Source organism: Myotis lucifugus, unplaced genomic scaffold (genome assembly GCF_000147115.1).
Source record: "Myotis lucifugus unplaced genomic scaffold, Myoluc2.0 scaffold_435, whole genome shotgun sequence".
NCBI lineage: Eukaryota > Metazoa > Chordata > Mammalia > Chiroptera > Vespertilionidae > Myotis > Myotis lucifugus.
Window position 1 is genome coordinate 447,243 of NW_005871483.1, and position 27,562 is coordinate 474,804.

The 27,562-nt window shown below is 37.4% G+C and overlaps 1 protein-coding gene across 10 annotated transcripts in view; it reads left to right on the forward strand.

Moving 5' to 3' along the window:
* Positions 1 to 27,562, forward strand: part of SPAG9 (sperm associated antigen 9) — an 80,849-nt gene that overhangs the window by 29,967 nt on the left and 23,320 nt on the right. For all 10 annotated transcript variants that reach the window (XM_023744188.1, XM_023744186.1, XM_023744189.1 and 7 more), the window contains 9 exons: positions 7,557 to 7,764; positions 8,510 to 8,609; positions 11,733 to 11,854; positions 20,739 to 20,796; positions 21,605 to 21,757; positions 22,239 to 22,290; positions 23,347 to 23,477; positions 25,504 to 25,560; positions 26,620 to 26,793. In XM_023744188.1, coding sequence (XP_023599956.1) covers positions 7,557 to 7,764; positions 8,510 to 8,609; positions 11,733 to 11,854; positions 20,739 to 20,796; positions 21,605 to 21,757; positions 22,239 to 22,290; positions 23,347 to 23,477; positions 25,504 to 25,560; positions 26,620 to 26,793 — 1,055 coding nt within the window. The remainder of the gene's footprint in view (positions 1 to 7,556; positions 7,765 to 8,509; positions 8,610 to 11,732; positions 11,855 to 20,738; positions 20,797 to 21,604; positions 21,758 to 22,238; positions 22,291 to 23,346; positions 23,478 to 25,503; positions 25,561 to 26,619; positions 26,794 to 27,562) is intronic.

A 27,562-nucleotide genomic window follows, 5' to 3' on the forward strand; every position in this document is an offset into this window, starting at 1 on the left:
GATTGCTGGGTAGAAGCATGTATTTAAGATCTTGGTAGATATTGCCAAATTACCTGCCAAAGGGATTGTAGCCATTTGTACTTTGACTGGCAATGCTGTATAAATTCTTTATTGCTTTATAAGTTTAGAGCTCACATATCCCTCCCTTATGCCCAAATATGGAAAGAGAGAATGAAGTGTTTTAAGTATCATTTTAAATATATGCTTTTTCTAGACCTTGTTTGGTATCAGTTTGGCAATGATTTCACAGGTTTCAGATATACACATCTGTGTGAATATGTACCTATACATATATATGCTCCTACACATGCCTAAAGACACGTGTGTGAGTGTATGCATGTGTGTATATACTCTAAAAATGTATATTGTTTCCTTTGAAGAGTCTCCTGGGTTGTTAATTGTTATTAGAATGTGACTTTAAAAAATGTTTTTATTGATTTTTAAAGCGTGGGGAAGGGAGAGAGAGAGAGAGATAAAAACGTGGATGAGAGAGAATCATTGTTTGGCTGTCTCGTGCATGGCCCCATGGGGATCAATCCTGCAACCCAGGCATGTGCCCTGACCAGAAATCAAACCAGTGACCTTTTGGTGCATGGGTCAGTGTTCGACCACTGAGTCACACTGGCCAGGCTAGAATGTGACTTTTAGAACTGAGAAAAGCAATTTTAACTAAAAAACAATTGTATTTGGTACCTACTTGTGAAACTTTTAAAGAATTCACTTAAACCACATGACTTGAAGTACTTTAGTGGAACTGTGTGAGGAGCTCTGGTTAGCAGGGTTTGGTATGTAAAGCCAGTAGTCAGTGGGTGCTGCCTTCTTCAGGGGATGTGCTTAGCATGCAGAACAGGAATGTCTGAGCAGAGCCAGCATTCTTGTTCGGAAGAATTTTTCCATCCTCCTCCACTTGTGGTTACGTTCTTAAATTGTTCCTATTTCTTTAGTCTTCCCAAACTTGATACTCTATAGCAATTGAACCTTATTCCTGTATATTTTATAATTAACTATTCCTCTTATAAAATGCATCTGTAATTTTAAATTCTCAAACAGTTAAAGCTTCCATGTTTTAAAAATGTTTTGTTTTGAAATATTTTAGACTTACAGCAAAATGGCAGAAATAGTCCAGAGTTCTCATCTATCCATCACCCAGCACCCACCAATGTTAACTGACCATTGTACAGTTTTCCACACTAAGAAATTAACATTGGTACATTAGCTAAACTAAAACTACACACTTTATTTGGAGTTTGTTGGTTTTCCCACGACTTTCCTTTTCATGGTCCAGTATCCCACACTGGGTTATGTTTTCTCAGTCTCTTCCACTGTGTGACATTTCCGCAGTCTTTCATGTCCTTAAGGCTTGAAGGGCACTGGTTAGTTATATTATAGAATGTCTCTCAGTTTGGGCTTTTCTGGTTTTTTTTCTCTTCATGATTAGATCGAAGTTATAGATTTTTGGCAAGAATACTGCAAAGGCAATATGCCTTAGGGGTGATGTTAAGCTTGGTCACTTATTTCAGCTGGGGCATGTCGGATCTCTCCATTGTAAAGTTACTATTTTTCCCTTTATAATTATTCATGGTGGATATACTTGAGGATTGTGCAAATGTCCTATTTGTCAAACTTTCACCCACTGATTTTAGTATCCGTCCGTGGATCTTATCTACAATTATTACTGTGGTGTTCCAACAGTAATTTTTCTATGTTCTCCATCTTCTACATTTATTAACCAAAATTCTTCTGTAAGGGAGAGCTGTGTTCCTTCCCTCCCCCCTCCCTCCCTCCCTTCCTTCTTTTGTTTGTTCCTTCCTTCCTGTTTGTACTCATGGCATTTATTTTATTATGTAGGTTAGCTAATACAGGCATTTCTTTTGTTGCTTAAATTGTTCCAACTTTGGACATCAGGAGCTTTTCAGGTTGACTCCTGAACCTTTTTGATATGCCCCACCCTATTTTTTTTTTTTTTTTTTTAGTCAGTCCTCCCTTCCTCCCACCTCCACCATAAGATGCACCAAGCTCTTATATTTTCTCTGTCCCAGCCCCACAATGGACTGCTGCTCCAAGGAGCCCTTGTTCCGTCTATTGGAGAATGGTATTTAGGAATCAAGATCGAGGCATTAAGTGTGCTCGTTGCTTGGAAAGTGGTTACTTGTAGGCACTTTTTTTGATGCCTAAGTTTGGTTTTTCATTTGTTTATATATTATGCATTACCTCCTTTTGGATTTTTGCATTAGTGTTTAAGGTAGGGTAAAATAGAAATACAATTTTAAGAAAAATGGATTATATGTTGTAATGTTTCATGTTGCTTTTGCTTGTTATAGAGGATAAGAAATTTCTTCTATAACATCAATTTTTATATATAAACTTCTTTCCTCACATATATCTTTATTTGATAACTTTAGAAACCAAACACAGATGACTGTTGGGCTTTGAAAGGAAAAAAAGGGTGAAGATTTACTCCTTTTAATTTTTGTGTGCTTTCTTCCTATTCATTCATTCACTCATTCATTCATTCAGTTTTATTGAGGTATAATTGACAAATAAAACGGTAAGATATATACTTTCTCTTCCTTTAAGCTCATGCTTAGAGAAGGGGAAATGGAATTAGTTCTTCCTTATTTATTGGGTTGTATATGTTGATAAAGATGCTATTGTCTGTTGAGAATGAAAATTGGTAAAACTAAAAAATATATTCAGATATGATGGTGTTTAAAGTTTTATATATATCGAATGTGGCTTCTTTTGAAGTAAATTGGCACGTAATTTTATTATATACTTATTGACACTTAATGTTTAAACAGGCTTTTAGAATAGGGAAAAATAGCTTTAAATATCTCCTGTTGAAGAAAAATTACCTTGCTTTTTGCATTTAAAAATATTTGTTGATGCCCACTGTGTCAGGCACAATGCCAAATACTAGAAATGCTGCTAAGGTAACCAGAGTCCAAATAGTTTATAAAAACAGATTGAATAATTTTTAAAATTATATTAACAATTTCACAATTTTAAATAGTACTGAAGAATCTAAAGCAGTGGTTCTCAACCTTCTGGCCCTTTAAATACAGTTCCTCATGTTGTGACCCCAACCATAGAATTATTTTCGTTGCTACTTCATAACTGTAATGTTGCTACTGTTATGAATCATAATGTAAATATCTGATATGCAGGATGGTCTTAGGCGACCCCTGTGAAAGGGTCGTTCGACCGCCGAAGGGGTCGCGACCCACAGGTTGAGAACCACTGATCTAAAATAAAACGGTAAGTTTCTTCAACCCTAAATTCACCCTTCCTCCCCAGTCATTGGTGTATCCTCCAGACCTTTTTCTTTATATATGCAGAAAGATGATATTAATAATGTCTTTGGAAGCTGAATGGGTTTATGCTCTATGTATTTTTCTGCAGCTTGCGTTTCATTTAAAAATGAATGTTCATAATCTTTTCATTTTTATATATAGAGAGCCATCTAGATATTGATTAGTTGAATAGTTGAGAGGGTTAAGAATCCAGAATCAAAGATCACTTGAACAAACATTAAGGGAGAGGCAATTTGGTCTCTGTAAAGTGAATCGTGTCTTACTAATCTATGGCTTTTTGAGGGAATTACCAAAAAATCTTTGTTGAGCCCAGCCAGCGTGGCTCAGTGGCTAAGTGTTGACCTATAAACCAGAAGGTCACAGGTTTGATTCCTGGTCAGGGCACATGTCTGGTTGTGGGCTCAGTCCTAAGTCCCCAGTGTGGGGCGTGCAGAAGGCAGCCAATCAGTGATTTTCTCTCATCATTGGTGTTTTTATCTCCCTCTCTCTCTCCCTCCCTCTCTGAAATCAATAAAAATATATTTTTAAAAAAATTTTTGATGAATTTCCAGACCAAGAATATCTAAAACTTGCTTTGTGTTTCAGAGAAATACTTTTGTCTCATAGAGGGCAAGGATACAGATAGAAATAAAGACTAGGCACAAATCTGGGTCGCCCTTTGATTATTTGTGTTTATTTAGGAGTTTCAGAAACAATGTGGGGGAGAAAGGTAGATGCAGTAAACATTTCCATATATGCTAAACTGGAATATTTAGTATGTTAAAGAAGATGATTAGAATAAATTTCAGGAAGATTTCATACAGTTGTGTGAATAGAAAAAAGGGTTAAGTGATGAGCTGCTTATTGATAAAATATAAGGTAAGACATCATTCACGTGGTGACTTCTGAACCATATTGCTTAAACTAGAGGCTTAAAGGAAGTGTGAGTTTAAATCAAAATAAAACAAAGCCCCAGTCCCTCACTTTAACATGGTAGGTGATAGAAAGATGGGTCTTGTCATCCTGAGGTAGTATAAGTCAAAGATACTTAGAAATATGCTAACATTTAGTAAATACATGACATGATACTTTTCTCTTATAATCTTTCCCTCTTAGCAGATCAGCACGAGTCCTGAACCTGGAGGTGAGAATGGAGTTTCAAAACATTTTGTAAAAAGTAAACAAAAGTGATTGACCATTTGGTTACTCCTCAGCTGGTATTCTCAGGACCTCAAGTTCTCAGTTTGGAAGACTACTGATGCTATTCACTGAAACATAAAAGAAAGTTGTTTCCTCACAGTGGTTGCCAGGGCTTTCACTATAATCTATAATTTACTACTCCTCTGAAGACAGCATTTTGAAATAAGGGAGAGAAAAATATAGTAAATCATGTAGAAATGCAGCCAATTTACACTTACACAGTGCTAGGTAAGAGAGCTAGCATGCTTTGTACAAACAGCTTCCTCAGGACAGAATGTGCATAACCTGCATGTATCCTGGAGACAGCTCAGTGTGTCATTTCACCAGGGGCTGCCTCCTCGCTGAACAGATTTCTTCAGCCTCAGTCAGGGCCCCATTCAGCTTCATACAGCAAACATCTGTTGAGAGCCTACTTCATCTTATGCTCAATATGCTGGGCACTTGGGATAGAAAGACAAATAAGACATCTCCTCCCCACTAGGTCACGGTTAACCCAGTCCCTGGAAGCCCTTCAGCAGGCAGACTGTGAGGTGAAACAGTGTCCTCTTTCTTCAGATATATCCTCAGGGTCAGGACATTCATATTTCCTTTAATAATCTGGATTTTCTTGAACCTATAACATAATTTACATCTAGATTTATTTTGTCTAGCTGTGTCTAGAGTTATGGTCCTCATTTTTTCTTTGGATCACAGACTCCTGCTAGGAATCAAATTGAAGCTATGAAATTCCACAAAATACATGTACACGGAGAATTTTGTGATTCTGTTATGCTGTAGAGTTGTAAATCAAAAGAGGTTTATAACTACTGCTTTAGACATTTAACTTTTTCTTGGGGAGAAAGAAATGTCAACATAAAATTTAAAGGATAAGGTAATAAGTGTTATGGTGGGATCCACGAGACTAAGGTACCTTTTGTAATTTTGTCTTTACTTTCTTTGGGCCTAAAATTGATGAGTCTAAAAGACAAACTGCCTGGCTGGTGTTGCTCAGTGGTTGTGCATCAATCTATGAATCAGGAGTCATGGTTTGATTTCTAGTCAGGGCACATTCACCCCTAGTCAGGGGTGAATACATGCTTTCTGATTGGTGCTTTGGGTTTCTTAGGATATATTCCTAGAAGTGGGATCACTGGGTCAAATGGCAGTCCATATTTAATTTTTTGAGGAAACTCCATACTGTTTTCCATAATGGTTGCACCAGTCTGCATTCCTACCAGTAGTGCACTAGGGTTCCCTTTTCTCTACATCCTTGCCAGCACTTGTCTGTTGATTTGTTGATGGTAGCCATTCTGACAGGTGTGAGGTGATGCCTCATTGTTGTTTTAATTTGCATCTCTCTAATGATCAGTGACTTTGAGCATTTTTTCATGTCTCTTGGCCATCTGTATGTCCTCTTTGGAGAAGTGTCTATTTAGGTCCTTTGCCCATTTTTAAATTGGATTGTTTGTCTTTCTTGATAAGTTTGTCTTCCTTATATATTTTGGATAGTAACCCTTTATCAGATGTATCATTGCCAAATATGTCCTCCCATACAGTGGGCTCTCTTTTCGTTTTGTTGATGGTTTCTTTTGCTGTGCAGAAGTTTTTCATTTTGATGTAGTCCCATTTGCTTATTTTCTCCTTAGTTTCCTTTGCCTTAGGAGATGTATCTGTAAACATACTGCTACAAGAGATATCTGAGATTTTGCTGCCTATGGTTTCTTCCAGGATTTTTATGGTTTCACAACTTACATTTAAGTCTTTTATCCATTTTGAGTTTATTCTTGCGTATGGTGTAAGTTGGTGGTCTAGTTTCACTTTTTTGCATGTATCTGTCCAATTTTCCCAGCACCATTTATTGAATCGAGACTGTTTTGACTCCATTGTATGCTCTTGCCTCCTTTCTCAAATATTGAGTGTAATGGCTTGGGTCGATTTCTGGGTTCTCTGTTCTGTTCCATTGATCTATATGCCTGTTCTTGTGCCAGTACTAGGCTGTTTGGATTACGGTGGCTTTGTAGTATTACTTGAAATCTGGTATTGTGATTCTTCATATAGAATAACAATAATTCTGTGAATTAGGTACTATTATTCCTATTTTACAGATGAGAAAATGTAGGTATGGAAAGAATACATAACTTACCTAAACTCATACATTTAGTGAATGGTAAATTTACCTTAGTCATTATTATTATTACTACTACTAAACTTTTTTCAAAGACCTGGCTACTTTGCTTTATTTTTATTATTATTTTTAAAATTCTCACCCAAGGGTATGTATGGGATGACACTCCAACCAACTGAATCACCTGGCCAGGGCTCTGGCTACTTTGCTTAAAAAGAACTGCCTTATTATTGTTAGTCATTGGACAACTGTTTTTAAATTATTTTGGAGTCACAAACCTCTTTGAGAATCTGAGAAAAGTTGTAGATTCTTTTCCCAGAAAAATGCAGGGCCCACAAATTTTTGTATAAAATCTTAATCTGGTCATGTAGCAGTTTGAAAGCTATCTGTGGATTCTAGAATAATAGTTATCAAATTTTAGTGAGTATATAAATCACCTGAGTTGCTTGTTAAAGTGAAAATTACCTGATTTCACGAATCCTCCCTTTAATAAGCACTTCAGATGGTACACTGTGTGTGCGGGATGTTTTAACAGCACTGTCTACAAAGCTCTTCCCTGAGATCGGAGTCTTGTTATCCCACTGCTATTTCAGAGTAGCTACTACCCAGGACCTAAGTGTTGTGAAGCAGGTCTTTGTTATCAAATGATTGTTCATTATCACAACTGCCATTAAAAACTCTGAGGTTGATGTTAAGGTATAATGTTATTGCTAATACTGCCAATCTTTTATCTTCCAATTTTCTGTTTAAAAGAATATCATATATGCCTGAACAAATAGGATTTATTTCCCAATTATTTGAATAGTCTGGAGATTATTGGTTTCCTTTGATAATTAGCAACTCTTTATTACTGTATTTTTTAAATAGACTTTTCTCTCAGCAAGTTTATTTCTTAACCTATTTAAACAATGGTTTAAATTACTTATTTAAATTTTTTTTGTAATTATTTTTATTCGTAGGATGAACTTTCTGATGTTAGCCAAGGAGGATCTAAAGCTACCACTCCAGCATCAACAGCTGCTTCAGATGTGTCAGCACTTCCTGCTGACACGCCCTTAAAGGAAGACACTGAAGGATTTGTGAAGGTTGCAGATGCACCAAATAAGGCAGACATAGGCAAGCATATTGAAATTCAAGTAGCCCAAGAAACTAGAAATGTGTCAACAGGTACGTGACCCTAGTTCTTTTTTTCTTCTTTAAGAGAGGGGAAGTAGAGGAGAGAGAAAGAGAAGAAACATTGATATGAGAAACATCAATTGGTTTCCTCTCACTCATGCCCAGATCGGGGATCAAACCCACAACCTGGGTATATGCCCTGACCTTTTGGTGTATGGGACGATGCTCTAACGAGCTGAGCCACCCTAGTTCTTTACTTACTGGCAAAGTTTTCAATAAATCCAGATGATGTGGGTATGAGAAAATTCATCATTGTGTTGTTGATGCTTTGCATTTATAAAATAAAGCAGTGGTTGCCAACCGGTGGTCCTAAAGGTTGGCGACCGCTGAAATAGATAAATAATTCATTGTAATCAATTATACGTAAGCTTAAAGAGGTGATGATTAAATAAAGTTTTGGAGAGAAAAATGTTAGGAGCTGGAGGGTTGGAGAGCCTGAAAGGTAGGAGGACACTGTTTTTCTCTCCCTGCCTCAGATCATTAGTCTGAGTTCTGGCCTAGGATACACTGCACTGTGTCTCAAGAAATACAAATGAAAACTTTCTTTGGTTACTTATTAGTTTCTGATATTAACTGTTAATTGAATATACGACATATTGTCTAACCCTATGTTTCCTAGAATATACTCTTTAAAAAAATTTTTTATGATCAAATGATGTATTTACAACCATAGAAACGACAAGATTTTTATATAAGGGCTATATTCATTAATCAAGTCATCTTGTCCTTTTGTAAGGCTCGGCGGAAAATGAAGAGAAGTCAGAGGTTCAAGCGATCATCGAATCCACTCCGGAGTTGGATATGGACAAAGATCTCAGTGGATATAAAGGCTCAAGGTGCTGTAAATGTCAGATTAAGACATTTTATCCCTCTTTTCCCCTCTCTCAGAAGTACGCTGTTGTTTTCTGGTCTCTGACCAGACTGAATGCATTCACATGTTTTTCTGAAGAAATGTTGGTATTATATTTCAGTTTCTGTTTTTGAAACTGACATTGTACATGGTTTAAATGTTTTATGAACTATGGCCTTTACAGAATTAGGTATTAGAGCATGTGGAAGGTCAGAGAGAAAAGACAGCCAAAGAATATCCCTACATATGGGAACTTAAGGAAGCATAGAAGCGGGTGTGGGGGAAATAACAATTTGAGCAAAATTTATTCCTCTCTCAGATCAGGAGGAAGAGACTGCTCCCTTCAGAACTGAAAGTGTCTCATTTCACATGGGGAGATGCTTAGTGGTGAAAATTGTTAGATAGCATCTTAACCAAGGTCATCTGAAATAGATTGATGTTCAAGAATGTCAAACAGGAGCTGCTACCTTTTCATTTCTTCTGTAAATTTTATCCTTTAATTAATTAATAATTACCATTAAAAATACATGCCATTTATTGGTCACTTCTAGCATTGTGCAGTGTGCAGTAGTGGTTAAAAGCAAAAACCTAGGGTAAGACTGTGGGTTCAAATCCTGACTTGGATTTGAATTTGAGATAAGTTTCCTCATCCATGAAAGGAGTTTATAATAATACTTCAGATAGCTGAAACCGGTTTGGCTCAGTGGATAGAGCGTCGGTCTGTGGACTGAAAGGTCCCAGGTTCGATTCCGGTCAAGGGCATGTACCTGCGTTGCGGGCACATCCCCAGTAGGAGATGTGCAGGAGGCAGCTGATCGGTGTTTCTCTCTCATCGATGTTTCTAACTCTCTATCTCTCTCCCTTCCTCTCTGTAAAAAAATCAATAAAATATATTTTTAAAAAAAAATACTTCAGATAGTTGTGAGAAGTGAATGAGTCAGTACATGTTAAATCACTGGCAAAGTGCCCTGTTCAATAAATGTTAGCTAATATCATCATTATTTTGTATCATTTGTTCTTAATTACCTATATGAGATAGAGGTCTTCATCTCCATTTTACAAATAAGGAAACTCAGAATGTTCAAGATTGCTAAGCCAGCAAGAGGTAGAGCTGGGTTCAGTCCAGGTCTGTGAAAACTTAGTGTATAAAAAGCAATTTGCTTCTGGTCCAGTCTCTCCTAAGCCTAGGAGATGCAGCTCCTTATTAACAGTTGTGCGTTTCTGTCATTCCAAATCTCTTTTAAAAATTTAAAAAATTATTTTTATTAGACCAATGCGTGTATGTAGTACAGGGTTAAATGGTCATGCGCAATATGAAGGGCAGTGGTAGTCCCTTGCCCTCCCCACTGTTCATTCCCACTCCCCAGAGGTAATCTCTGTTACTTCTTAGCTCCCTTTGGCTCTTTATCTTCAGGTCACATCCTTATGCAGGTCTTCCTTGGTCCCTCTTTCGTAGCTGAGATTCTGTAGGAAATTGTCCTAATGCCCTAAGGCATCTCTTGCATTTAATGGATGTGTTAACACTCCTGTGCATCTAGAATAGTAATAGCTATGTATGTGCTTTCTTTGGAAGGATTGAGAACATGACGATGTTCTTGGTATAGGGGTCTTCTTTCTTGTATCTTGTATATAGTAAATTTTTCATCTGTAAAAATCATATCTCCCAGTTCTGAGAAATTTTCTCTTTATTTCTTCTTACTGTTTTCTCTTCCTCTTTCTTTCTGGAACACCTGTTAGTGGACACTGAACATCTTGGCCTGACCCTCATTTTTCTGTTCTCTCCTATTAATGTTCTAATTTCTGGATGATTTATTCCAACTTTACCTTTCAACCCTCATTGATATTTTTTCTCCCTAAAAATTTTTTGTTTTCAATATTTATTTTGGCATGGTGCAGGTGCTCACTAGCAGGGCTAAATTGGGGGGAGGGAGGGGGATGAAGAGGGAGGACATCTGTAATACTTTCAACAGTAAATATTTTAAAAATATATTTATCCTGGAAAAAAAAATATTTGTTTTCAAGTCCCTGTTGCTGCCTGCATTGTCTCCTTTTGCTCTGAGTGCCTCTGTCATAACCCATTTATTTTGGTTCTTTTATATAGAGAGGCCTTTATATGTCTGCTCTGTGGCTATTTTACTCAGACTGAAGTAAATGACTTATTCTCCGGTGTCCTGCCTATAACATTTAAACTTGGTTTCCATTATTCAGGGAGCTATGTTGCAAGAAGAGAGGTCTGAGGATTGGATCTAGACCTCATACTGTTTCTTGTGTCATCTTTCAGCCCATATTTCTGTTATATGTCCCCCATGGATGCTCCTCTCCAAAGATTGCTGGTTCCTTCCATTCCTGGGCCTTCAGGGGTTCTGGCAGCATACTGACTTCCTCCCTAACCCCATTGGTTTAGGTGTCAGCTTTCTCTTGTCTGTTAAGTCAGTTTCTACTCCTTGTCAGTCTTGTTTTCCATCTTACAGAATTTTGTTCACATTTCATCTGCCCTAGTTTCTTTTTCTATTCCTTATGTCCTTGTGGGTTCTTTCTAATTCCTTTCCTGTCATTTTAATTGATTTTTTAATTATTGGGTGATAAATGACTATGTTCAGTTCACCATGTTTAATTGGAAATTCTGCAAAAAATTATTTTCCTATTACTATAACATTAATGTATAAACATACTAGTACATGTACAGTATATCCCCACTTCCCTCCACTCCTGCAAAAACGGTTACATTATACATAATGTTTTGCTGTTAGCTTTTAAAATATTTTTTTTTTAAATTGACTTCAGAGAGTAAGGGAGAAAGAGAAAAAAACATTAATGATGAGAATCATCAATCGGCTGCCTCCTTCACGGCCCCTACTGGGGATGGAGCCCGAAACCTGGGCATATGCCCTGACCAGGTATCAAACCAACAACCTCTTGGTACATGGGTCGATGCTCAACCACTGGGCCATACCAGCCAGGCAAGAAATGTTTTAAAAATCGCATTTTGTATTATTTGTAAATGATAGGTTAAAAAAAAAAAGCCTATGTAACTTAGCCTATTGTATTCATAGACTGTTAAAGTCCTTATGATATTTGTTGATTTGGTTTTGTTGTTTTTATTGCATAGCACTCCCACCAAAGGCATAGAGAACAAAGCTTTTGATCGCAACACGGAATCGCTCTTTGAAGAACTGTCCTCAGCTGGCTCAGGCCTAATTGGAGATGTGGATGAAGGAGCAGATTTACTAGGTATGATGGCTTATCTGAAGACATAGCATACTGTTTTAAAAATATATTTTTTAAAATAAGAAATTTTAACACTTGATTTTTCTGAGATTTCTCTGAGTATTCTGTTTCAACTCTATGGGAAATGTGATCATTTTAGAATTTGTTATTGAAGAACACCTGGCTTGAAAAGAATATAGGGCATTTGGCTCTTTTACTCTTTTTTTTTTTTTTTTAAATATATTTTGTTGATTTTTTTACAGAGAGGAAGGGAGAGGGATAGAGAGTTAGAAACATCGATGAGAGAGAAACATTGATCAGCTGCTTCCTGCACACTCCCCACTGGGGATATGCCCGAAACCAAGGTACATGCCCCTGACCAGAATCGAACCCGGGACCCTTGAGTCCGCAGGCTGACTCTCTATCCACTGAGCCAAACCGGTCAGGGTGGCTCTTTTACTCTTTATTGGTGACCTTTGCCAAATAGATCAACCACTCTGGGCCTTAGTTTCTTTGGGTATTAAAGGAGGAGGTTGGACTCCGTTTCAGGGGTTGGGCAAACGCAGCTCATGGGCCAAATCCAGCTCATCTTTGTGTGTGAAGAGAGTTTTCTTGGAACACCTTCACACTCATATGTTTATTCATTGTCTGTAGTTGCCTTTGCACTACAATAGGGGACCTAAGTAGTCTGCAACAAAGATCATATGGCTTAAAAGCCTACAGTATTCACCATCTGGCCTGTACAGAAAAAGTTTGCCAACTCCTGCTCTAGGCGATCTCTAAAGTCCCTTCCAATAATAATTACATGACTATAACTCATGTGAAGTAGTTTTGGTGTATAACTTCAAATCTTACAGAAATTGAAAACCTCATAGTATTAAAAATCTGTGCCTCTGTGTTAAATTATTGGTTACCAGTTATGTCCTTGAAAGTCTGAAGTATTTTCTGAAGGAAACATAAATTCTGTATAAACAGAGCTCTCAGTCTATCTATCTAGTAAGAGAGATTGAAAGTATATAAATAAAAGTGTTCTGTGTTAGACATAGACTCCCACTGTTAAAATCTAAGGAAAACATTGCAAGTAATTGAATGAGTTTGCATTTCTCAAGGGAGAACTAAAGGATTAATTCATAAAGAATACTTCATTTTTACATTAAATTTATAGTTTAATTTTAGTTAACATTAAATTATGCATGAAAAGTTCTTTAAGATTTGATTGGTTTAAGAAACTGACTCCTTGGCAAAATTGAGGGGCTGATGTAAAAAATGCTAGAAAGAAGAATTTTGAAATGTTTAAATTTAGATTCAAATTTATATACAGTAAAATTCACTCTTTTTGGTGAATATTTTTAGTTTTGACAAATGCATAGATTTATGTAATGACCACCAGAATCATAAAAATTACCCAAAAAATTTCCTTCTGCCCCATTGAATTTAACCAGAATAAGTACTTTTTTTGTTGTTTTTAGTTGATTTCAGAGAAGAAGGGAGAGAGAGATAGAAACATCAATGATGAGAGAGAATAATCGATCAGCTGTCTCCTGCACACTCCCTACTGGTGACAGAGCTGCATCCCAGGCATGTGCCCTGATCGGGAATTGAGCCATAACCTCCTGGTTCATGGGCCGATGCTCAACCATTGAGCCACACTGGCCGGGCCAGAATGAGTACTTTTTTTTTTTTAATATACTTTATTGATTTTTTTACAGAGAGAAAGGGAGAGAGAGAAAGGGAAAGGGATAGAGAGTTAGAAACATCGATGAGAGAGAAACATTGATCAGCTGCCTCCTGCACACCCTCCACTGGGGATGTGCCCGCAACCAAGGTACATGGCCTTGACCGGAATCGAACCTGGGACCCTTGAGTCCGCAGGCCGACGCTCTATCCACTGAGCCAAACGGGTCAGGGCATAATGAGTACTTTTTAATGTAGTTTTGTACACTTTGCTGCCTCATAGTCCAATATTGAATAATATAATGTTTGAAGATGGAAGCCCACACTTTTCTTTTAAAGAGTTAAGAAGCCACATAATACTTAGAAATAATTGTGGTCTTTTAAATCAAATATTTTCTGAAAGCTTTCATCTTTAAGTCAGAAAATTAAACATAATAGGTTAAAAGCAAAATCCTGACACCGTGGCTTCCTTTCCACTTTGAAAAGAATAAATAGTTTTATATTTTCCCTTTTGCAGATATTGGTATATTTATTTCTAGAAAGTTTCAGATTAGGAGATTTAAAAATACTATCGTAAGTGTAGCAACTTGTGCCTACTTTTTGGTCAGTGATAAGAAATGAAATTTCCAAGGCACATATTTGTTCTTGGCTTCTCTTCTGTACAGTTCAGTGACAGCTACTGAGGTCTAATACTCGCTAAAGGGAATATAGCTAAACTAACAAAATTGTTTCCCAACGTTCGTTAATGGGCCCGTTAACGAACTCATTATTCATTTTTCTCGTTACCGTATTATTATAAAACTCTCTTCTCTAGTTTGAGGATATAAAGTTTTTTATAATCATATATGTGCTTAGTTTACTTTTTTCCGGTTTTAATCATTTAAAAGAGATAACTATCCCTAACAGTTTGTCCTTTATCTTGATTGGTATCTCATCCCTTGACTTTATTTTTATTGATCCCTTTCTCCATTCACTCTAGTCACTTACTCCCAATAGCCACACTCTAGAAATTGGAAATTACACATTCATACATCCTTCTGTTGGAATTTTCTTTCTCTTGATTACATTCTGTATTTTCTACTTCTCCATCTTTACTAACTTCTTTATATTATTACTGAAACATGTTCAGTTGTTGTCCATTTAAAAATAAAAATACTGCCCTCCTCTGACCCTCTAGCTTCAGTTGCTACCCCCGCTGCCACTCTCCACCCATTTCTAGTCACGCTTTTATGCAGCAGTATCAATGAAGTGTCTGTTATGGGACAGTTCTAGTGCCATGAAACAGCAGTGAACAAAACAGGCTTCTTAGAAGTGTGGCTTCTTTTAACCAGCACGCTTTCCCAGTCCCACTTGCATCTCAGCCGGCTGCAGTCTGAGTGGTTTTCTCCCCGACCCTTGCCTTGCCTTAGACAGCCTCTTGTTTGCTGTGTCCAATGGTTCCTTCTCAGTTATTTCACATGACTTCTCAGATAGCATTTGTCTTTAAAACTGTCTTTGCTGCGTTTCTGGAATATCAGACTTACCAGACTGCCCTGCATTCTTTTCAGTCTTCTCTGCAGGCTCTCATTCTCTGCCCATCTTTCAGCTGTCAGTGTTCCTGTCCCAACGCTGCTGCTCTGTTTGGGAAATCTTATTTGCTGTTGTTTCTTGGCTTTCATGGCTGATTGTTCCAAAGTTTTCATTGCCATCTAAGATCTTTTTCTAGAGCCCCAGGCTATTACTTTCAAACAGCCCATAGACAGTTCTGAGATGATTTGTAGGGCTTTACACTTGATATGCCTAAAGCTCAGTTCATCATCTTTATTGTCCTGTCCTCCAAGGCTCTTCTTTTTTTTTTTTCATTAAATTAAATCTTTATTGTTCAGATTATTACAGTTGTTCCTCTTTTTTCCCCCCATAGCTCCCCTCCACCCGGTTCCCACCCCACCCTCTGCCCTTACCTTCACCACTGTCCTCATCCATAGATGTACGATTTTTGTCCAGTCTCTTCCCGCACCCCCCCACACCCCTCCCCCCCCCCCAGAATAGTCAGTCCACTCCCTTTCTATGCCCCTGATTCTATTATATTCACCAGTTTATTCTGTTCATCAGATTATTTATTCACTTGATTTTTAGATTCACTTGTTGATAGATGTGTATTTGTTGTTCATAATTTGTATCTTTACCTTTTTCTTCTTCTTCCTCTTCTTAAAGGATACCTTTCAGCATTTCATATAATACTGGTTTGGTGGTGATGAACTCCTTTAGCTTTTTCTTATCTGTGAAGCTCTTTATCTGACCTTCAATTCTGAATGATAGCTTTGCTGGGTAAAGTAATCTTGGTTGTAGGTTCTTGCTATTCATCCCTTTGAATATTTCTTGCCACTCCCTTCTGGCCTGCATAGTTTCTGTTGAAAAATCAGCTGACAATCGTATGGGTACTCCCTTGTAGGTAACTGACTTTTTTTTCTCTTGCTGCTTTTAAGATTCTCTCTTTGTCTTTTGCTCTTGGCATTTTAATTATGATGTGCCTTGGTGTGGTCCTCTTTGGATTCCTTTTGTTTGGGGTTCTCTGCGCTTCATGAACTTGTAAGTCTATTTTCTTTCACCAGGTGGGGGAAGTTTTCTGTCATTATTTCTTCAAATCGGTTTTCAATATCTTGCTCTCTCTCTTCTTCTGGCACCCCCATAATTCGGATGTTGGTACACTTGAAGTTGTCCCAGAGGCTCCTTACACTATCTTTATATTTGTGGATTCTTTTTTTGTTTTGTTTTTCCGGTTGGGTGTTTTTTGCTTCTTCGTATTTCAAATCTTTGACTTGATTCTTGCGATTCTCTAGTCTGCTGTTGGAACTCTGTATAATATTCTTTTTTCAGTCAGTGTATGCTTAATTTCTAGTTGGTCCTTTTTCATATCCTCGAGGGTCTCACTAGATTTATGGAGGGTCTCACTAAATTTATCGGCGGTTTCTAGAAAATTCTTGAAAAACCTTATAAGTGTGGTTTTGAACTCTATATCCAGTAGTTTGCTTTCCTCCATTTCTGTCATTTGTGACCTGTTTCTTTGTCTCCGCATTTTTTATGCTTCCCTGTGTTGATAGAGTGGCTTTCTGTGCTAGGTGTCCTATAGGGCCCAGTGGCTCAGCCTCCCCAATTACCTGAGGTGGACACTCTTGGTGCACCCCTTTGTGGGCTGTGTGCACAGTCTTGTTGTAGTTAAGCCTTGATTGTTGTCGGTATCACTGGGAGGAATTGGCCTCCAGGCCAATTGGCTGTGAGAATCAGCTGTGTCTACAGTGGGAGAACTTCTGTGCTGGAGACACCCTTCTGGGGCAAGACTTGCTTCAGTGGGGCTTTGGTGCTCACTGAGTCTGCCCCCTGAATGTGTTCCTTATGGGTCTGAGGAGCTGTAATCTGGGTGGTCCCACTCTGACCACTGGGTACACTGGCTCTTGGATCTCTAAGGAGGTGCTAATTTAGCCTCTGCCTGAGGCTACCCAGCAGGAGCATGGAGAGATCTGTGGATACCTCTTCTTTGTTTGGGGTTTGGAGGTGCCCAGATGAGGCCCAGCTGTGAAGCAATGCAAGCTGCTGTGGGGCCTTGGGCCTTCTTTTGGAAGTTCTGGGTCTCTCTGACCCAGCTGCAGTTTGTTAGGTAATTTTCAGATTGCAAAGGGCCAGGCCTTTCATATGCAAAAGCCTCTGCACACAGCTTGGGTGGGGCGGGGTCTCAGGGAATCAACAGGGCGGAGCAAACAGCTATGGCTGATCCTCCATCCTACCCTAAGAGGCCCCGCGTCTCAGTGTCCCAGTAATCGCTGCAAGCACCTCTGAGAGAAAGCCGCCCTCTAGTTCCGCCCACTGCCAGACAGTCCAGTTTCTCCCCGTATGAGTCTGGGTCCCCAGAGACTCGCCTGGAACTGGAGTTCAGAGCAGTCGGGAGCTTGAGACCCCCTCCCAATTGAAAAAGACAACCATGTCCTCAGTTGCCAGCCCTTTCCACGTGTGCCTCTGTACCTCTGCACTTTACTTCTGCTCCTCCTCTGAGTCTCAGTGTGCTTTTCTCTTTCCTTCTAGTTGTAGAATTTCCACTCAGCCAGCCTTCCTGTGGTTCTGGATGATGTCCATTTTGTCTTTAATTTTATTTATTTTTTTAAAATATATTTTATTGATTTTTTACAGAGAGGATGGGAGAGGGATAGAGAGTTAGAAACATCGGTCAGCTGCCTCCTGCACACTCCCTACTGGGTATGTGCCCGCAACCAAGGCATATGCCCTTGACCAGAATCAAACCTGGGACCCTTGAGACCGCAGGCCGATGCTCTATCCACTGAGCCAAACCGGTTAGGGCGCGTTTTGTCTTTTAGTTGTATTTTTGAAGTGGTTGTGCGAGGCAGCAATTTCTGGTGTTTACCTATGCCGCCATCTTGGTTTCTCCTCCAAGGCTCTTCTTATACCAACTTGTACTAACTCAGTGAATGAATGACCTCATCAGCCACTCAGGTCTCCATTCTAGATCTCTCCTTATTTTACAACCAATTGCAAATAATTGTTCGTTCCCTTTCTTTAAAAAACACACAACTGTTATCTGCCTCGGTTTGGGCTCTGCTTAAATGGCACACCCTCCTCTAGGAATTCTATCTTGATCCCATAGTTAAAGCTTAGTTGTCACTGAAATACATTTTCATAGCACTGCATTTTATTTATTATGCCACTCTTCATTCTTTACTGTAATTTTTATATACCTTTCTTCTTGAATAGACAATTAGCTCAATGTGGCCAATACAGCTATGTCTTTTGCTCATTTTTGAGTCTTCACTACTTTGCACAGCAGCTAAGTGAATGAATTCCTAAATAGTTCTAACAGTTTGCTCTAAATCTATGATTCTTCATCTTTTGGTGTTAAAACTCTTTTCCTGAAGAGATCAGTGTACTTTTGGGGAAATGCCTGTACAGAACTAGATAAAATTGTGTGTACTTTCTCAAGAGGTTAACAGATAAATTGGAAGCCCATCTATGGACCCAACTTGAGAATCAAAGGTAAAATCAAATGAGGTGTCTATGATTTTGAAAACTACCAGGGAGTTTTTTGCTTGTTTTAGTAGGTAAAGTTTCCAAATACGCTAGACCTAAGTTTATGTTTGGTTGAAGTCTTGAATAGAAATGGGGCCGTTTCCAGTTATGTTTTCCTTTTGGTTATGAGTTACTGTTTATTGATATATTTCAAAATGAAAATTTTGAACAATTCTTTTGGTGATATATTAAATTTATACACTAGATTTTTAAGAGAATTCTTCATTAGGAATGTGTAAACTTGAGCAACTACATTATAGGACATGATTCTCATGTAATACATATTTTGATTTTTCACATTTATAATATTTAAACTTTATTGTGTTTTGTTAATGGTTTCTACACATCTTTCCAATTTTATTGTCTCCTCTCATTTTGAAGTAAATGAGTGTAGATCTTGCTTTCTGAAAACAATCTAATTGAGGTTCTCTTTCATTTTTCTCTTGGGCTGCTTACCCAGGAGAATATTCTGGTGTGTATGCTTTTAAATACTTTAATATACTGCTTTTTAAGCAAGGTGTTCTTGGCTGCTGTTCTCATTTATTGCTTTCTCATCTTTTTTTTCTGCTCCGCTATTTTTTGTGCCCTACACATATTTTCAGCTTTTATGCTTATCTCCCTGTATGCTTGAGAATTTATAGCAAACAAGGTCATTATATAAACTTCTTAAAACAAGTCTAAACTTTATTTCTCCTGACTCTATAGCTTTATTGAAAAGTTAACATTAGTGTTTAAATATTTTCACATATCTTGCCAAAATTCATTTTGAATTGGAATGTGAAACTTTTTTAGGTTTTCTTTATTTTCAGTTTTTGGAAAATACATAGATAATTAAACAAACACTATTTCTGATATTTAATTCTTCATGGTAGTAGTATTCTGATCTTTGAGAATATTTGAGATAATTATAATACAGACAAAATATGAGTCCATATATAAGCATTGAATTTCTAGCATTGCTAGGTTGGTTTTATGTTAAATTATCTTTAAGTCATTTGAAGTATTACCTTTTTTTAAAAAAAAAAATAAGGGACATGCTAACTCTGTTACATAGTTTTCTTTAGATATATTTTCTTCCTCTTTAGCTGTGTTATGAATATTGCTTCTCCCATTGTATATAATTTTCCAACGTTAGCTTAGGGTAAGTGAGCAATGAGTTTGGGTTTTTCTTTGCTTTTTTTATTTGTTTATTTTTGTGACTTTTTGAGATACATTCCCTACTGTGTTCTTTTATTTCTTCTGTTTCTTCTGAGTAATAAATTAGTTTTCTTCTCCTTAAAGATCACTATTTGGATCTTGCATTGAGTGCTCTACCTGCCTACCTTAGAGGACTTAGCAAATTACTAAACATGGTTCTGTAAAGTGACAACTGAACGTTCTCATTAACATTAACACTTTGAAGGAAACTTACGTTATTGATCTGGGGTTTTCAATGTAATTATATTCAATTTTATTATGCAATAGAATTGGTAAAACATTTATTTTTTAGGTCTGACCTATCTGAGCATCTTTATGAATGAAGGAAATAATTGTAATTTCTGTCTTTTGCACATCATTATGCATTAAATCATGGCATTGTGATTCTAGATGTTTTTCATATCATGCATAAAACTTTACAGATTAACGACCTATTTTCATGTTGTTTCTTATACAAAACATTTCTTGTTCTTTGTTTTTGCTTTACATGGAATGCATGGGCTTTAAGAACATAATTTCTTTGGTAAGGTTTCATCTGCATTGGGGTTTCGTCTTTCGTTGGCCTTGTTTCTGCCTGTTCTCTATGAATAAGGTCTAATTTTTTGGTAAAAGGCTAAAATACCAGCCTATGATTTGGAAAGATTTCTGATCCATATTAATGCTGTTCCTTTTCCTCCCCCCAAATGCTGCTATATTTTATAATGTTTGGCAGAAAAGTCTTGATCTTTTTGAAATATTTTGAGAAAATACAGACTAATGTTTATAAAGAATTGACTAGCGAAATCTTTAGCATTGTTTTACAATGGAAAATAAAAATTTTATAACCCACTCAGGTAGATATATCAATTTAAATTATAGACAAAATGAGATTACTAAAGATAAAATTTATAAAATTTGGAACGATAGCTTATAAGTCATATAATTTTTGATAAATTTATTTTCAAAGTTTTTATCCTTTTTTTTTTTTTTTTTTTTTTTTTTGTAGGAATGGGTCGTGAAGTTGAGAATCTTATATTAGAAAATACACAACTGTTGGAAACCAAGTAAGTATATATAGACTTTTAATAAGGGAAAGATGCTGAATTTTCTTCTTGTCTAAGTCAATGACATTCCTCCATTTCAACACAGCACTAATGCAGTCTTATTACCCCCATCTTATTCTCCTTCTCTGTGGATGGGTTTGTGTACACACACACACAGGTCATGGGACCTAATTTCACGGATGAGTAGTTTTCGTTGCTCAGTTTATTTGCAGAGATTTTTATCTTTCCACTATACAGTTATCCGGGCTTTCTGTTAATATTTCTGCAAAAATGTTTTGCTCTATACCCAGCCCACCTATTTAGAGTTCCCACTATAGTTGTAGGTTCTCAGGTACAGTTTGTGGGTCTTAGGCTCTCAAACACATTGGCATCTGGTTTAGTGGGGTGGGTCCTGAGTCATGTGGAAAACATCAGGCCACATTGTTAATTTGTTGTGTCAGAACAACGTTGGAACATTTGTGTATGTCCAAAACAGACTGAATCTGTAATGACTCCTATGCCCGCTGTACCCAAAAGGAAAATAGATTGTAGATTTTTTTTTCTAGTTCAGACTTTTTTCTCATTAATTATTAAAGGCAAATATAAGAATTAATTTTACTTTATTGACTAGGTAATATCTTCAGAACTTATTAACAACAATACCCTTATGGATGCTACATTTATCCACAAACGACCTCAGGTAGAATGCCTTTGAAGTACTCAGTTATTCAGCTTTATGATTGTATATATTTGAGTCTGCAGAAGAATAAGCTGAAAGATGGAAAGGATATGTATTTGTAATGATGCATTTGAAATATGTGTTTCTTAGAAATGCTTTGAATGTAGTGAAGAACGATTTGATAGCAAAAGTGGATGAACTGACCTGTGAGAAAGATGTGCTGCAAGGGGAGTTGGAGGCTGTGAAACAAGCCAAATTGAAGCTGGAGGAAAAGAACAAAGAACTGGAGGAAGAGCTGAGGAAGTAAGTGTTCACTGTGTTGCTCTAAACCTGACAGTCTTGGCCAGTGAGCCTGCACCGCTTATAAGGAGAGCCCTGAGACTGGTGCCGTCGCCCTTCTCAAACCAGGAAGGGCCAGGAGCTGCCTGGGACAGGGTCAAGTGCCAACTGATCGCCTCTGCTGTGAGCAGGTCCCCCATTTACTGAATATTAGCATTATTGTGTTTGTCACGATATGAAAAAAAGTTAGAAGAACTATTGAAATACTGTTAATAAGGAAATTAGAAACACTCTTTTCTTTCACCCAACCTTTTTTAATATGTGGGTCCCCCACCCCCCTTGTACAGTGCTGTGGTAATGTCCTAAATAAAGGCAGCTAAATAAAGACTCTGTTTGGAAACAAAAATAATCATTTGGTGGTGGTTAAAACTTGTTACCTACTCTTTCATTCTTTGAAAAGGTGAACTCAACTCACGTAACATGTTTTGTGTGTTTTTCCCGCTAGAGCTCGTGCAGAAGCTGAAGATGCAAGGCAAAAAGCAAAAGATGACGATGATGTAGGTTTGCATTTTTGGGGCTTTTTTTCTTACCACAATTTTGTATTGGGGGGAAGTCTCACTAATTAAACTTTGGGTAGAGTATTATAAAGATTTTTAAAAAGCCAGAGGCATGTCTGTGGTCAGGAGTTGGGTAGCTTCTGCGCCCGTGTGCTGTCCAGATACACTTTTCTAGCTGCATGTGATGTGCTTATTTTCCTCTGGCTCTATGCTCTGACCTGCATGTTGAAGCTCATGGACCAACAGGGACATTTTGAGTTTTTGGTTTTTGTTTGGCTACAAATTTTCACTTAGAAATATGAAAAATTAATAAAAATTGTTTAATAGCATTAAACATTAAAAAGATGAAGGGAAGAGAGTGGGTGGGGATGGAGAAGGGTACAGGTGGAGGTGATAAATGGTGATAAGAAAAATAAAGTCTAGCATTTAATACTAGGTCACTAGCCCATAATGTTATCAACATATTTCAATACAAAAATATAAATATGAGCTTCTTCCCAATATTATTAGCATACTAGGCTATTCTGTTGGTAACTATTTTATCATTCCTATAACAGGTGCTTGCTACTTGAGCTTCAGACTTGAGCTTTATGGGTGTCCTGGACAGAATAATTAGTTGGTGCCCCTTCAATCTCATATTTGTTTTTTAATACAATATTTGATACATAAAATATATATGTAACATAACTAAGTTATGGATAGTAACTTAACATTAGAATTAACATTATGAACCCAACCGACACTCTAACCAACTGAGCTACCCAGCCAGGGCCAGCAATTAACTTTTTTGGTTAGAGTTTAAAATCTGCACTATTCTTTGTATTTATTTTATGTTCAAATATCTGTATTTATATTTGGAAATTAAATTGTCTACCTCTTTTTGTTAATAAGTAATTATATCTCTTTATTGGTTTTATTTTTATAAGGTCATTTTAAGTGATCCATTAGATTAGAAGTTAAGGAATGTTTAAAAGCTTGAAGATTTCCTTAAGTCTGAAATAATACCAAAACAGGTATAGGCTCTCAGAGTGATCTGTAGTCTTCTTTTCATTACAGAGTGATATTCCCACTGCCCAGAGGAAGCGGTTTACTAGAGTAGAAATGGCCCGAGTTCTAATGGAGAGAAACCAGTATAAAGAGAGATTGATGGAGCTTCAGGAAGCTGTTCGATGGACAGAGATGATTCGGTTTGTATGAGAAGTATCTCTGGTGTTTTTCTAGTATTGTTTTTTAGTTTTTCTGGAACTGCCTTCATTCAGAATTAAGAGCTCTTCCTTTGGGGTTCCAAGCCCCTTGCTCTCTTTACTAGGAGAGACTTTCAAAAGTAATCCTTGGAATTGGCAACAGAATGTGATTAAAATGGGCATCTTTTGGGCCAGTAAAGGGCTCTTGGAGAATGTTCCCATAACCTCTTAAACACAATTGTTATTACTTAGGAATGGTGTTCATTTCTCAGAAGAATATAGAAATTGACGCTACTTTTGCAGTAATGTCAGGAAAATACAAGCATTTCATAGGCCAATAGGAAACAGTCATTTTTACTCAGTGTCTTCCTGTACAATGGTCTTGCTGAATTTTATCTCCCTTTCCACTTCATGCAAAATACTACTTCTGTTGAGATCTTTGTCAGTTGGATCTTAAATCTCACCTCTAGTGCTGCCATCTAATGGTCAGATTCTCAGTAACAGTATTCCTTTAATTTAGGAAGAGCTCATGAAAAGTTTGTAGTCACACCCTAATTTGCCCACATTTTTGAGTTTGGACTATTACATCAGATTTACCAGTAATAGTACACACATACACATTCTTTTAAAGTTTATGAACATATTTTCTAGTCTCCAACTTTTACTGTCTTATGATTACATCATGTATTTAGTAGGTTATATATCCTCTACCAATGTTGTACTAGAATTCTTCTGTATAGCATATTTACAGTTTGCTAAAATTTTAATTGTGTATAGCTACCAAGAAGGAAGGAGATTAGTATTCTAATCTGTATTTATTGTACAAGTCCTAAGAAATGTGTTCATAACTCCAGCATTTAATGGATATTAAATAATTGAAAAAATATTTTAAAAACCGAGGCATATAGGTAGGCTCCATTTTTGTTCTTGTTAATCTTCACCCAAGGATATTTTTTCCATTGATTTTTTTTTTTTTTTGCGAGAGAGAGAGAGAGAGAGAGAGTGGAAGGGAGCTAGGGGATGGGGGTCGGGGGGAGAGAGAAATGTCAATGTGAGAGAGACATATCAATTGATTGCTTCCTGCATGCACCCCAACTGGGGCTGGAGATCAAACCTGAACAGCCAAGGTCTGTGCCCTTTACCAGGAATCTCACCTGAGACCCTCCAGTGCGCAGGCTGGCGCTCTAGCCACTGGATCCACTGGCCAGGACTGTAGGCTCCACTCTCATTGTTCTTCTTAATTCTAGCAAGTGGCAGTCAACAGGTGGAGATCAATGGTATCTGGTATCTTAATACATTTTTTTTTAATATATTTTATTGATTTTTTACAGAGAGGAAGGGAGAGAGAGATAGAGAGTCAGAAACATCGATGAGAGAGAAACATCGATCAGCCGCCTCCTGCACATCCCCCACCGGGGATGTGCCCGCAACCCAGGTACATGCCCTGACCGGAATCGAACCTGGGACCCTTCAGTCCGCAGGCCGACGCTCTATCCACTGAGCCAAACCGGTTTTGGCCTTAATACATTTTTTAAGTTCTTTTTTTAATTATTGATTTCAGAGGGGAAGGGAAAGAGAGATAGAAACATCAATGATGAGAGAGAATCATTGATCGGCTGCCTCCTGCACACCCCCTACTGGGGATCGAGCCTGCAACCCAGGCATGTGCCCTTGTCTGGAATCAAACCTGGGACCCTTCAGTCCACAGGCTGACACTCTATCCACTGAGCCAAGCCAGCTAGGGCTGATATCTTACTTTTAACTTTTTTTTATTGAATTACGATGTTTTTAATTTAGCCTTTTACAAAAAGGGAAAGGGGAGTTTCTCATCCTTACCATCTTACTGAATCACTCTGAAATGCCTTATTTTCTAAAATGTTGTTGAATTACCTATCAATCTAGTTCATCCCTTTCTTTGGTCATCTTTTCAGTGATGGAAAAGTTTTAGTCCTGTGAAAAATAACCCATCGAAACAGTAAAATTATAAGCTATTCTGAGAGCTGGGTTTCTTTTTTCTTTTTTCATGTAGAGCATCAAGAGAAAATCCAGCCATGCAGGAAAAAAAAAGGTCAAGCATCTGGCAGTTGTAAGTATCTAAAAACACATAAAGACAGTAGATAGCACTTTGAGACAAGATTACAGTCAAAATTTATTTTCAAGAATGCTTTGGTGTCTCCTCCCTTCCTCAGTTCTTCCCTCCCTTCCTTCCTGCCTACATTTCTTAAATCTGGGATATGTAGCTAAACTGAACTTTTTCTTTTTGATATGTAGTGTGCCAGCTCGGTAAGACTGTTCTTGAGGACAAAAATATTGCTGTCGTAAGCCGCATCATTTTGGTTATGCATTTGATGGAATCCTCTACTAAGTTAAATAAAATAACAGGGAGCTATTCAGAGTTGATAATTACCTGGATCCCCATTAATAAAGGGCTGCTTCACTGGTGCTTCACTGGTTGTGTGATTGTAAAAATCTTTACAAAGCGAAGATTAGAAATTCAGTGTTTGTGGGGTTTGAGTAGTGTATGTCCGTTTGGACTTGAGTTACTAGTATGTTCATGCTAGAAGTACTGTGTATTTAGTGAGCTTAATACTTACCCCTTTTTGGTGAATCGCCTATTTAATAGAAGTATTGGTCTTTTTGAGTGGGTGTGAAAATAGTTATTTAAGTTGAGTTTAATAAGAAAATGTATAAGCTGTGTGTTAAAATGGTAATGTGTGTTCTAGTACTTTATTGTAACTATTTTTAGAACTGGTTACTAGGCTTCTGTTCAAGCCATGAAGCCATAACCTTGCTTTCTAACAGCCACTGTCAGATGGCACCAAGTAGGAGCTGGCTAAAGGGGCCATCTTTTATGTCTTCATTACGAGCAGTTCCTGGTACTTCAGAGCATCTCCCTTTCGTTAGGGGAATTGCTATTTAAAGAACAGGGATCTGCCAGGCTCAGCATAGTTTCTCTTTCCTGAATGTCTGCATTTGGCTGTGAGTTACTGCTAAGGCTGCACTGTGTGACCACAAATTTTTTTTGCCAGTTTTTAACTCATTGCCTTGTAAAAGCACTCTGGAATTTGTGGGAAATTATGGATTGTTTTTTACAGTGCATGTAATACATATATAGACATATACATACTCACTTTTTTCTTTTTAGTTTTAGCCGACTTTTTAGCTCCTCAAGTAATACTACTAAGAAACCCGAACCACCTGTTAATCTGAAGTATAACGCACCCACCTCTCATGTTACTCCTTCTGTCAAGAAAAGAAGCAGCACCTTATGTCAGCTCCCTGGGGATAAGTCCAAAGCCTTTGACTTCCTTAGTGAAGAGTAAGTATTTTCCAGACTAGTTGTTATGCCCTCAATAAGTCAGCAGTTCTGAATATTGTCACCACTTAGCAGTTCAGCTGTAAAGTTTCAGATAAATCTATATATAAACTATGTCTGCAACTTGGCTATTGTAAATAATTTATAGCCAATACATTTTAGGAAAATTGCATCTGTTTTCATAAAGAGAAGGAAATTTTTAATGTCTCCTTTTTCTGGTATGACAACATTGATAAATACTAATAGAAATGCTAAAGGCTTATATTACTTTTTTTTAGTGTCAGAAGGACTTGTTTTTCAGTCTGACTCTGCTTCTCATTAGGTGTACAGAAACTTGGTACATAAACCTCTTAGAGCCCCAGTTTCTCGGCCAGTGAAATGAGTATGATAATCTATCTCAGACGTGTTAGGATTAAATTATATAGGTTATAGTATCTGTAAAGTGTCTGACACACAGGTAGATTTGTTAACTATAAGATACCGAGCAAGTCACCTCACAAAAATTTAAATGGCCTAGAGAAAGACAAATTATTTTCATGGTATTTTACTGCACAGCTCTAAAGCTTACCAAGTCAGTTTGCATATTTGTCTTCTGGAACAAGTAAATGGGATCCAGACGTTAACCTGTTATCTTCCTAAGAAAATATTGATTTATTGGTCTTCAGTCACTCCTATCTAGCACATTCCCTGCATTAGAAAATTCTCAGTATATATTTGTTGAATGAACCAAAAAAATGAGGAAGCAAAAATATTTAAGGATTTTCCCTTTCAT